We start from the raw sequence: 11,462 nt of genomic DNA, 5'->3' as shown, positions 1-11,462 counted from the left end.
AAATTGATAATATTGTATTTGTTGCATAGTATTATAAGCATTAACTCTAGTATTTACTAGTTCATTACATGTCTAGCATATATGTTTATATTTATATGTAACTCTCCAAGTTGATTGATTAAAATATATTTATATATACATGTATATCTGGTGTTTCAATTATTTCCCCTTTTGTAGTTATTCTTATTTCCCGATTTATTTGTTTGGTTCGTAACTCGTTCAATCCGTTGGCTGGTTTCATTTATTATTTCTTTTTATACTGATTGGATTTATTAGTTGCCCTCGCCTTGTTAATCCTTCCTTTAGTTTCGTAGCGCCGTGTGTTCGTTTGTGCATTCAAATCTTTATTCGCGCGTTTTGCATGGGATAGTTTTCTTGTTCTCGTTACGGCGCGTGCGGAGCGCGGGACGTGACAATATGTACGCGTATATACAAGACTATCACAAAGCTTAACAAATAATTAAGTCTAATGAATAATAAATTTGATGAACAATGAAGTTAATAAATAATAAATTATACGAATAATTAAGTTTAACAGATAATAAGTCTAATGAATAATAAGCTTAACGAATAGTAAGATTAATGAAAAATATGATTTACGAATAATGAATTTAATGTACACTATTAACAATGTGTTTGTTGGGTTCAAACGAATCCACGGCCAACGAGATAACTCTTTACTAAGCGTAAAAATAATCTTAGGCGCAAAATACGATTGACGAAAATGCTCGAGGTGTCACTCTCCAAGGCAATCGCACGAATGCCGGCCTCCCTTGAGGTTGTGCTGTTTGATCATCGATATTTCGTTTTCTTTTGAGGTATAGTAGCAGGTGGGTAACTGAGCCGCATATTGCTCCTAATAGGGCGATTCCACATCCGTAAGTTTCACGTAACTGGTATCCATGTATGGCTATATCTATTATCGTCTTGATTAGTTTAAATATTACAAGTATTCCAAATATTGCTGCACTGACGGTTCCAAATTCCATGAAACCAATCCATAAGCTTGATATGGTATTTTTTGCTATTGTCGTTAATGTGTTTTCGTCCATCATTCCCAGAATGTTTACTGTTCCAGGGACGATTGTTTTTCCTGTTGCTCCTCTGGCCAATGTGTTCAAAACTGCAGATTTTTCTGCCGGGAACATGACGTGGTCCCGAAGTGCATCAAGGTCCTTTTGGGTGTATATTCCGCTCGTGGCCAACGACGATGGTGCTGAATATTGCCACGTTTGACGTACATCCGGGCGGAGTTCCTGCGGTGCAATTGTTTCCATGGGTTTTGGTACGAATTTGTGCCAGAGTCCGTCGATATTGTATAGTGTAGGTAATACCGCGCTACATTCTCTGTGGTTTCCGTGTTGCGTTAGAATGTGTGTTTTTGGCGTTAAAAATGCAGTGCGATTCTCTTGCCAAACGGGTAGCTCCGAGTAACATTCTATTGTATGTCGTACCTTTACTTGTACCGGAATGCATTTGACTATGTGGACTGCTTCTCCTGCGATCAGGGCCATGTGTCCTGGGGTTTTGGTTATGGTATATGCAAATTCATCGGGCAGTAAGATTGCTAAGCTTAAAGCATTCTCTATTAGTTTCTTCTGCGTGGTACATCTTTGTGTCAATATATCATGGTACAATGTTGTCATTTGTCGTTTAATATGTTTCTCTACGTAAATGAATTTTGAGTTGACGTATGCGAATATGTCCAAGTTTTCGACTGCTGTCTTTCTTTTGGAGATGAACGTATTTCCTCTTGTTGTTTCTAACAGGAACAATTTGGGATGTTCGGTGGATAGTAGGGTATATCCACACAGTGGCTGTTCTCCGGTTTTAGTCAGTGCAAATGTTACTTCCTGCGTTGTTAGTGCGTAAACTGGTTGTGCTGATTCTCTGTTGGTTTTTATTTCTTGGATCTTTGTAGCAATTCCTTCATATAGCACATCGTACTGATCAAATTTGCATGGTGAGGGTGGTTGTGGTTGCCAATAAGTGTATCCGTCTTCAGCGTCTAGACAGTTTCCTTCGCTAAAGGTACATACCGTTCCTGATTTCAGTAGAATTTTGTTCGCCTCGATCCGTACTGGCACGACTGCTGATTTTAAACTTATCCTCACTGTTGCTTGTACGACGACCTTTTCCCAGCTCCCGTATGGGTCTACATACTGTGTTCCCTGGCAGCTGCCGTCGTCTGTTAGCTTGCCGGCTAGGACAAGCGACCTTGTTTCTGTTGCATTATCCTTTAGGCCAACTATAAGGTTTTGTGGTCCGAGTGAAAACGTGCCGTCTTGGTGCATCCTTGCGCATTGTTGGGCGGTTGTTTCATGGAGGTATTCGGCGAATCCGTTATGCACTGCCGACGTGTGAGAGTGCATGCCACAGTAATATACAATTCGAGTTATTTGCACCTTGCATTGCCTTATGTTGGTAAATTCAAATTCTGAGAGTTGAAGTAATTGTATATAAATATCTTGGGTTTCAGTCAATGTAGGCTGTATGCTGCAGTCCCCGATGGAGTTTAGAGAGATAGTGGTAACATTGAGGTGGTTGCCATTGCAGTCATATCCTACCAGGCCGTGTGTTATTTTGATGAGGGTGAGTACGATGACTAGGCAGTTCATCTTCCTATCAACAATTTATTAAATCGTTTCTTACTCTCGGGTTTATTAGAAATAAGAGTAACTTTTTATTATTATTATTAATATATAAAAAAAAGTTTATATGTTTTTTTTGTGTTTTTTTTTATTATTATTTTTTTTTTTATTACAATTATAGCTTGTCTTTGAATATATATATATATATATATATATATATATATATTTTCCTTAACTCTCTCCCCTTTTTTTTGTTGTTGTTTTTTTTTTTTTTTTTATTAGTACCTAACATAACTATTATGATGCTGTATTACATTCTATTGGCTATTATTTGTATTTGAGCGCGACGAATTTTTCAACATGGCCGCTCGCGTGTATCTTTGGTATGGCGTTGGTTTAATGTCAACAGTAGCGTGTCGTTGAAATAGTTAATTAATTGTTAATCACTATAATTTTACTTAGTAATGTTTTTGTAATATTGTTTTGTGTTTCATGATATTGTGTGTGTCAATACCGTGTGCTACCTTAATGTGATAGCATGGACTGTATTGTTATCGAATTTCGATAGTCATTGTTTTGATTATACGTAACTTGCATTTATATAAGTCTTGTTTAATTTAGTTAATGTTTTTTGTGTATTGTGTTACCAGATATTTTGTGTAGCGTAACTTCATTCTTTTGCACCGAGTTCAGTCATGTTGTTAATATTTAGTTAGTCTATCTTGATTAATTTCTAACCTATTCCTGTGTTTATTAACCTTTCTTATTTTCCCTATTAATTTATTATTGCATGTACTTGCTATTTGCTATTATTTTGTGTATGATATGAATTGGTTTCTTTATTAGTGATTAAAATCTACTTGTTAGATTAACACTGTCTGTAATTCTTCAGATTCTACTCTTTCGTTGCTGCATCACTTACCTGGATCGTTCCCGCAACATCATCCGATTCTTTGATATGCCTTGGATACTTACTACGGCTGCCTTCTACTACGGCTGCCTTCAATCGTCTTATATCTGTGGTCATAAAGGTGGTGTTTAATTTATTTAATTTAATATATACATATAATGCATTGTATGTGCGACCACTATTGTGCATTACAAATTAACATCACAATACTACGTAGATTAATACATAACCAAATATCCCTTTACTCCGGTTACATTTATTACTAACTCTCAATTAATCTATCTTGATTATTTTCTAACCGCTTTCTATACTTTATCAACTATTTTATTTCTTCTTGTTAGTCTGCGAAATTCATGCATGTACGCTTCCTTGTATGGTGATTAATTGTTCATGAGGTAAGTTGCACTTTCACCGTTTTAGTTATTCGTTGAACTAGCTCGTTTCACATTCAAACAGTAATTGGAGCACTTGTAATAAACTTCTTTTCTTTTCAGATTTCCGCCATCTGTGTTGTTCGATGAACAGTGCAATGCTTCCACAGTATTGTTATAACATTTAGTACTGTTGTATTTTGCATTAAGGCAATTGAAGTTAATTGGTTCATTTATTTTTCAGCTGGCTGTTGTACATGGTGTTTCGCAAACAGAGATCCATAACCTATTTTGCACGTGAACCTTCTCGTATGATGATTACTTGTTCACAAGGTAACTTTCACTTTCACTCTTTTAATTTTATTGAATCAACACGTTGTATATTCAAACAATAATTGGAGTACACATGATAATTTTCCTTTTTTTTTTCTTTTTTAGGTTTTCGCTATCTGTATTATTCGACAAACAGTGTCACACTTCCTTTTGATTTATCCACAATATAGTTATAACACTTAGTAACCTCGTATTTTGCACTGAGACAATTGAGACTAATTTATTCATTTATTTTAGGTAGCTGTCATACATTATGTTCCACGAACAACGATCCATAACCTATACTTGCACTTACACTTTCTTGTATGTTGATCACTTGTTCACAAGGTAACTTTCACTTTCACTAGTTAATTGTTCATTGAGTTAACACGTTTTATATTTAAGCAATAATTGAAACACATATAATAATTTTCCCTTTTTCCTTTTAGGTGTTCGATATCTGTATTATTCGACGAACAGCACTACAACATACACTGCTGCACTACGTTGCCCACTGAAATCACTTTATTCATTGTTTATTTCGATTATGCGCTAGTTTTAGCTTGTTTAAGTGCACTGTTCGCGGAATCCCTTTTACTTCAATCTTGACGTTTTGGTTCTGCAGGATTTCTAGCACTTTATATGGTCCAGTATATTGATCGGAGAATTTTCCTTTACTGGGTTCTTTTAGTAAATATATCGAATCTCCTACTTTAAAATCCTGGGGGTTGATTCGTCGGTCGTAATATTCTTTTGATCTTAGTTTGGATTTTATTAAATTTTCTCTTGCCATTCGTTGTACGGTGTTAATTTTATCGAACAGGTCTTCGAGATATTCTGCGTATGTTGGTTCCATGTTCTCTTCGATTATTACTTCACCAGTAGGTTCTCTGGCTAAATGTCCAAAAACTAATTCGTGCGGGGAGAATTTCGTTCCTTCGTGTACAGAGGTATTATAAGAAAACATAGCTAATTCTACCCATTCGTCCCAATTTCTGGAATTTTCAATGTATAATTTGAGATATTCAATCAGTACGTGGTGAGATCTTTCGATTGAACCGTTACTTTGTGGATGATATGCCGTCGTGGTGTATTGTTTGATGCGGAATCTCTTTGCTACTTTCTTCATTTGTGAGGATGTAAAGTTCGTTCCTTGATCAGTGAGAATAGCTCTCGGTGATCCGAAACGACAAATAAATCGCTTTACAAAAGCGTCCGCTATCTCGGCTGACGAGATTCCTCCTAGTGGAATCCCAATTGAGTATTTTGTTAATAAATCTTGGATGGTTAATATATATTCATTTCCCTTTTGAGTTTTTGGTAATGGTCCTACAATATCCATACTAATTTTATCGAATGCTTTACCTGGTGTGTCTGTAAGTACCATTGGTTGTTTTGCTTTTATTCTTGTGAGTTTCTTTAATTAACATTCCTTACATGTTCTTACGTAATCTTGAATTTCCTTTTTCATATTTTCCCAATAGTAGTGTTGTCGTATTCTTTGATAAGTTTTGGTAATTCCTTTGTGCCCTGCTACGCTTGATTCATGTTTTTCTCGTATTATGTTGTTCCGCGCTTCCACAGGTGGAGTAATTACTTCTCCAGTGCAAATGGTGATGGATAAGGTTTTTTCCATAAATATTTCCTTTAATTTTCTGATTGTATATCGCCAGGGTATTTCCTCCAAGTTTCCTTTGCTAATGCTAAACGAAGTTAACTGTTTTTCATTTACTACGTCTAATAGAGATCTTAGCGAGTTTAATAAATTGTCTGGTGTTATTGGAATATTTCTATTTTCCTTTATCGGTAGGGATACAATGTATTTTCCGGAATCGTAATTCAATCTTGCTTTTTCTAACATTAAATCTTCATAACGAGGCAATTTTCCCGTTTCCTTCATTTCTAAGGCTCCTTTATCTATCGGTTTGCCGTGTATATCTATAAATACTACTTTATGGTCACTTACTCTTGCAATTGAGTCTCGGGTTTCCGAAATTTTTAGTTCCGCAATTATCGTAGGTCTCGTGTCCTTTTCTTGTTGTTGAATTAGTTCTGGAACTACAGTGGAGGTTTCTTTTTCGCTTGTCGTGTCCGTGTCTTCCTTTTCTCGATTGGTTATTTCTCTGTCTGTACTTACATTGATTTCTGTTAGTGCTTGGTCTAAATATTTTATGGGGGTTTCTTCTATTGTAAAATGTTTTCGGGTAAAACCCTTTCCTTGGTTTTTGGAATCACTGGGTTGAGGCAAGACGCGTGGTTTGGCTTCGAATACGGGAGAGTCTTCCGTTGACGTGTCTATTTCGAATCTTTTTGGGACAGGATAGCGAATCGGTGAGACTTCCTCTCTCTTTCTGATTGGTAAACAAACTTCTGGAGGGTTCCTAGATAATGCGTCTGCGTTTGTGTTCGCTCTGCCTGCTTTGTATACAATATCAAATTCAAAATCCGATAATTTGAATTTCCATTTCCAAATTCTAGAAGTAGGATCCTTGATAGAATGCATCCACACTAAAGGTTTATGATCGGTTACGATAGTAAACTTTCTTCCGTAAAGATACGGTCGGAAGTGCATTGCGCTGTAAACAATTGCCAGACACTCCTTTTCTATGGTAGTGTCACGTCGATTCGGGGTAATTTCACGTTCCGCACGCAAGGTGAGAAATTCGTACTTAAATTTTGATTGTTATTAGAAAATTTATTGAACACTGACAGAGTAACGATACAGAATGGTCAAACAGCACAGAAAAGAATGTTCTTACAACGACTCGAGAGGTACTTTTTTATATCAAGGACCCGGCTCCTGTGGAGGGGCTATCGCTGGATGCCGGTCACATAGGGTTTCTATTACTGCTTAGCCATCATTTTGCTGACCAAGGTATGTGAGGCATAACCATCCTTTCGTTGCGTTCTCACGACCACCGTGACATTCCCCCCTCCTTAGCTTCGCTTTGCTCCGCTAAAGCGTAAGGCTCTGGTGGGGCTTCTAAGATGAATGATCCCCTCATCTTCGTCTTCGGTGATATTTTGGAAGGTGACCGTCCTTGGTACTGTTGATGTTTGATCGATCCTGTTTACGCGAGCGGTAGGGCAGAGTATTTTGATACGTACATTTTTAGGAAATGATCGGCGTAGACATTCGAAAAGTTTACATTTGTACATTACATATATTGTTCCTAGTCCTAGGGCTATGATTCCTAATATTTGTAGTGTGGATATGCCATATTCCTTCAATGAATTTATGCGTCGCTCAAATTCCAGGGTACTGATTTGTGTTTGTAATGTGTCGAGGTTGGCTTTATATTGGTTAAAATTGTGAGTTACTTTTGGAGCTGTTTCTAATATTTTCTCTAATATTGGAACATCTGTTTCTTCGAAGCTGTATATGCTATTCTTAAATTTGGTTTCGTAAGAGATATTTTTATGTGATCCTCCTATTTTCATAATATTATGATCGTATGTGATTATGCACCCGGTTTTACTGCTAATTAAGCTTGGTTGTCTAATTTCTAGGATTTTATGTGTCTTACATAACACGTCGATTTGTACATTTTTCGCAGGAATAATAATATAATGGTTTTCCGTCTGCAAAGGTACGAACGTCAATTCTTCCAGCTTGAAGACAGCAGTCGGGCAAGTTTTGACCGTCTGTCGATTAGTAATTAATTCTGATCTGCATTCAGGTGAATTGATTCTATTGTGACTCGGTTGAGTTCTTTTACAAATGTGGATGATTGCCGTTCGTTTACAATATTTGTTTAAGTAGTGACTATCGACAAAGGTGTATTGTTCTGAGTCGGTTAGTATCAAATCAGTTTCTATTACAGGCGCAATGAATACAGAGTTTTGTTTGGAAGGTATCGGGTAAATTTTAGTTATTTTCCATTCATTGTTTTCCAAAAGCGGCACAGTTATTGTATATATAAGTTTGTTATCTCTTATCCATACCTTTAGTTTGCTTAGATCTAGAATTAGTTGAAAGTTTTGAACTGAAGGTTCGATATGGTTAGTCATAAAGTTTTGTCTCGTTATTTGGTCAAGTGTTTTTAAGAATTGTTCGGGTTCTATAACTTGTGGGTTTATGATTCCTTGTTTCCCTAACATAACAGTGTTAAAAATTTCGTCGATGTTTATATGGAGTTCTGATATGGTAGATTCGGTTTGAATTAATAGGGAGACTAATATTTCGTTTTTTTCATTGTGGTTTTCAATCTTGTGTATATCGTTGGCTAAGTTTTCAAGTTGATTTGTTTTGGTATTGTCTAGCACGCGTTTGATGAGTGCGGTTTGGTTACTAAGAATTGTTTTTATTTTATTGTTGGAATCAAATAATGTATCGATGTTCTTGTTAATGAGTTCTAAATCGTTTTCGTCGAGAGTTCCGAATAAAGTTTTGGATACTGAGCCTATGACATTGAGCAATCCGCGTTTGCTTTTATAACGCAATAATAATTTGAGTTGCCGAGTCAGGTTTTGAAGATTTCTGTACTTAAATTTTAGGCTGCTTATTTCTGGTATGTAAGCGCAAGGTGGTTTACATTGACGGTCTATTAAATCTATTACGCGTTGTAATCTATTAACTTGGTCAATTGGATCGTTAAGGCCTACTATAAGGGTGATATCTATTTGTTCGTTGTACAGATAGCAATTGTCAATGTGTTCCAGGAATATGTTGGCGTAATTCAATGGTTTTACTTCTAGATCGCTTCTAATGTACTCGAGTGTTATGATGATCCATATTATGGTCTTCTTCCTGAAAGGTAGGGTTTTAGCCTGTTACCGTGGATTCTTTGCGTGTGACCGTTGGAATATTCGATAAGATAGGTGGGTGGATTGGATGAGAGGATTTCTGCAGGTCCTAGCCATTCGTGGTCTAGCTTGTTAGTTTTGTGATCGTTATGTACCCATACTTTATCTTTTACTCGGAATATCGTCTGTGTTTTAATAATTTTTCTCATTTGATCCCTCTGGTATCGCTTTTTGTTAGATTCGGTAACTCGTCTTGCTTTAGCTATATAGGCGTTGTGTCGATTTTTCCAGAGGTTAAACAATTGTTCTCTGGTTAGGCTAGGAGTGGTTGATATTGAGGATGGCATGTTAGCTTGTCGTCCAAATGTTAGTTCGAATGGGGTATGTCCGGTCGTCTCGTGTACTGAAGTATTATATCCCATGCATATTAATTTTAAGTTTTCATCCCAGTCGTTCTGTCGGTCGGTCGTACAAGTTCGAATAAGGTCCTTTACTACGGCATGCGTTCGTTCAAGGGATCCGTTAGATTGTGGATGGAAAGAAGTGGTTTTTATGTGTCGGATTTTGAAAGCCCTTTCAAATGTGTCCTTCAATTTACATACGAAATTTCGTCCCATGTCCGTCAGAATACTTTTTGGTGCGGAAAATATGTACACATAGTGATCCAAAAGTTCGTTAATGATTGAGTTGGCTGTTTGGTCTTTTAAGGGTATGAGGATGAGATATTTGGTTAATTGATCTTGGATAGACAGGATAAACTGATTGCCCCGTTTGGTTTTGGTGAGAGGTCCGAATATGTCCATTGCGATTTTGTCATTAGGATTAAGGGGTGTGTCAGTTATCATAGGTTGTTCCTTGGCCCTGATACGATTTAGCTTTTCTCGTTGGCAGGTTTCGCAGTTTTGTATGAATTCTGTAACGTCTTGTTCTAGGTTTGTCCAGTGATGGTGCTCTTGTATTCGTTTCACGGTGCGGTGTATACCTAAGTGTCCTACTAATTCGTTATGATTTTCGCGTAGTATCGTTTGTTTTTGTTCGTTATCGTAGTCTACTGGCGGATCTTGTCCAAATATTAATTTAATTTGAGGGAATCTAGTTGTTAGAAACCTTAGCATGAGTTGAATATTTACCTTTTCTAACGTGCTGAAGCTATTGTCGTTTATTCCTATTTGTAAGCGTCCGGTTCGGTGTTTAATAAAGTGTTTGGTTAATTGACGCAACCAATGCTGTTCGTTAAAGTCTCCCAGTTCGGTCTTTGTAATTTGTTTAAAGTGTGGTCTGTTAGGTTTTTGGGTTATCGGAGCTGGGGTGATATTGATTTTCCAGTCTATATACTCGTCATAATAGTCCGGGTTTTCTACATTGGGTTGGATTTCTTCATTAGTGATAGGATACAATCGGGATAGAGCATCTGCAGCTGTATTTTCTTTTCCTTTTTTGTATTCGATTTCATAATCGTACTCCTCGAGTCTCAAACGCCATCGCATGAGTCTCGATGAGGGGTCTTTAACATTCTTTAACCATTTCAAGGCTTGATGATCGCTTTGAATTTTAAATTTTCTACCAAGTAGGTATTGTCTTAGTCTTTTGATTGACCATACTATTGCTAATAACTCTTTCTCGGTTGTGGAATAATTCTTTTCAGGAGGGTTCAAAGTTCGGGATATATAACAGCATGGATGTCCGTCTTGGGAGAGTATTGCTCCTAACCCTTCGTTACTTGCGTCTGTTGTTAATGTGAATGTTTTGTCAAAGTCTGGATATTGTAGTACAGGGGCTTCGCAGAGTTTTTGTTTTAGTGTGTCAAATGCAAGTTGTTGTCTATCGGTCCAGTAGAATGGAGTGTCCTTTTTTGTGAGATCTGTCAATGGTTTTGCGATTTTAGAAAAATTACGTATAAATTTTCTATAGTATCCAACGAGTCCTAAGAATGACTTTATGTGGGTCGCGGTCTTTGGTGTTTTAAAGTCTTTCACGGCTTGAATCTTTTTGGGATTAGGTTTTACTCCTTCCTTTGTTACTACGTGTCCTAAGTATTCTAATTCCGGTTTCAAAAATTCGCATTTGTCCGGTTGTATTTTTAATCCTAAATTTTGTAGTCTGTCTAGTATAATGGCTAGATTTCGGTTATGTTCTTGGATGGTGCTCCCGAATATTATAATGTCATCCAGGTATACGAAACAGTTATTTCCTATTAACCCCCGTAGCGCGGTATCCATCATACGTTGAAACGTCGCCGGTGCGTTTTTAAGGCCGAAGGGCATGCGATTATAGTGGAAGTGATCTTGTGGGGTTGAGAATGCAGTATATTTTTTGGAATTTTGCTCCATAGGTATCTGGTGAAATCCTGACGAGAGGTCTAGGGCCGAGAAAAATTTAGCTTTGCCTAAGTGCTCGAGTATTTCGTCCGAATTTGGTAAAGGATACGCGTCTTGGTCTGTTTGCTCGTTTAATTTTCTAAAATCTATAACGATTCTCCATTTTTGTTTGCCTGATGCATCTAATTTTTTTGGAAGTACCCAAATTGGTGCG

General features: G+C 37.0%; 1 protein-coding gene across 7 annotated transcripts; it reads left to right on the top strand.

The window, feature by feature from the left end:
* Positions 1 to 702: 702 nt before the first annotated feature.
* LOC143304062 (uncharacterized) lies at positions 703 to 4,769 on the top strand. 7 transcript variants are annotated; one of them, XM_076626396.1, is made up of 8 exons: positions 703 to 878; positions 1,079 to 1,327; positions 2,480 to 2,592; positions 3,484 to 3,622; positions 3,996 to 4,041; positions 4,117 to 4,205; positions 4,443 to 4,532; positions 4,634 to 4,769. In XM_076626396.1, the coding sequence occupies exons 2-7, from the start codon at positions 1,276 to 1,278 to the stop codon at positions 4,481 to 4,483; spliced, it is 480 nt and encodes a 159-aa protein (XP_076482511.1). In that variant the 5' UTR covers positions 703 to 878; positions 1,079 to 1,275; the 3' UTR covers positions 4,484 to 4,532; positions 4,634 to 4,769. The 7 variants fall into 7 exon arrangements, with proteins under 7 accessions (XP_076482511.1, XP_076482513.1, XP_076482510.1 ...); XM_076626398.1 differs by lacking the exon at positions 4,634 to 4,769 and having other exon boundaries at positions 1,079 to 1,323; positions 4,311 to 4,449; XM_076626395.1 differs by lacking the exon at positions 4,634 to 4,769 and having other exon boundaries at positions 4,311 to 4,449.
* The last annotated feature ends 6,693 nt before the right edge of the window (positions 4,770 to 11,462 follow it).

Source organism: Bombus vancouverensis, chromosome 18, assembly GCF_051014615.1.
Source record: "Bombus vancouverensis nearcticus chromosome 18, iyBomVanc1_principal, whole genome shotgun sequence".
In the NCBI taxonomy this organism is placed as follows: domain Eukaryota; kingdom Metazoa; phylum Arthropoda; class Insecta; order Hymenoptera; family Apidae; genus Bombus; species Bombus vancouverensis.
Note: the sequence above shows the minus strand (reverse complement) of the source record. Positions and strands in the feature narration are given on the sequence as shown.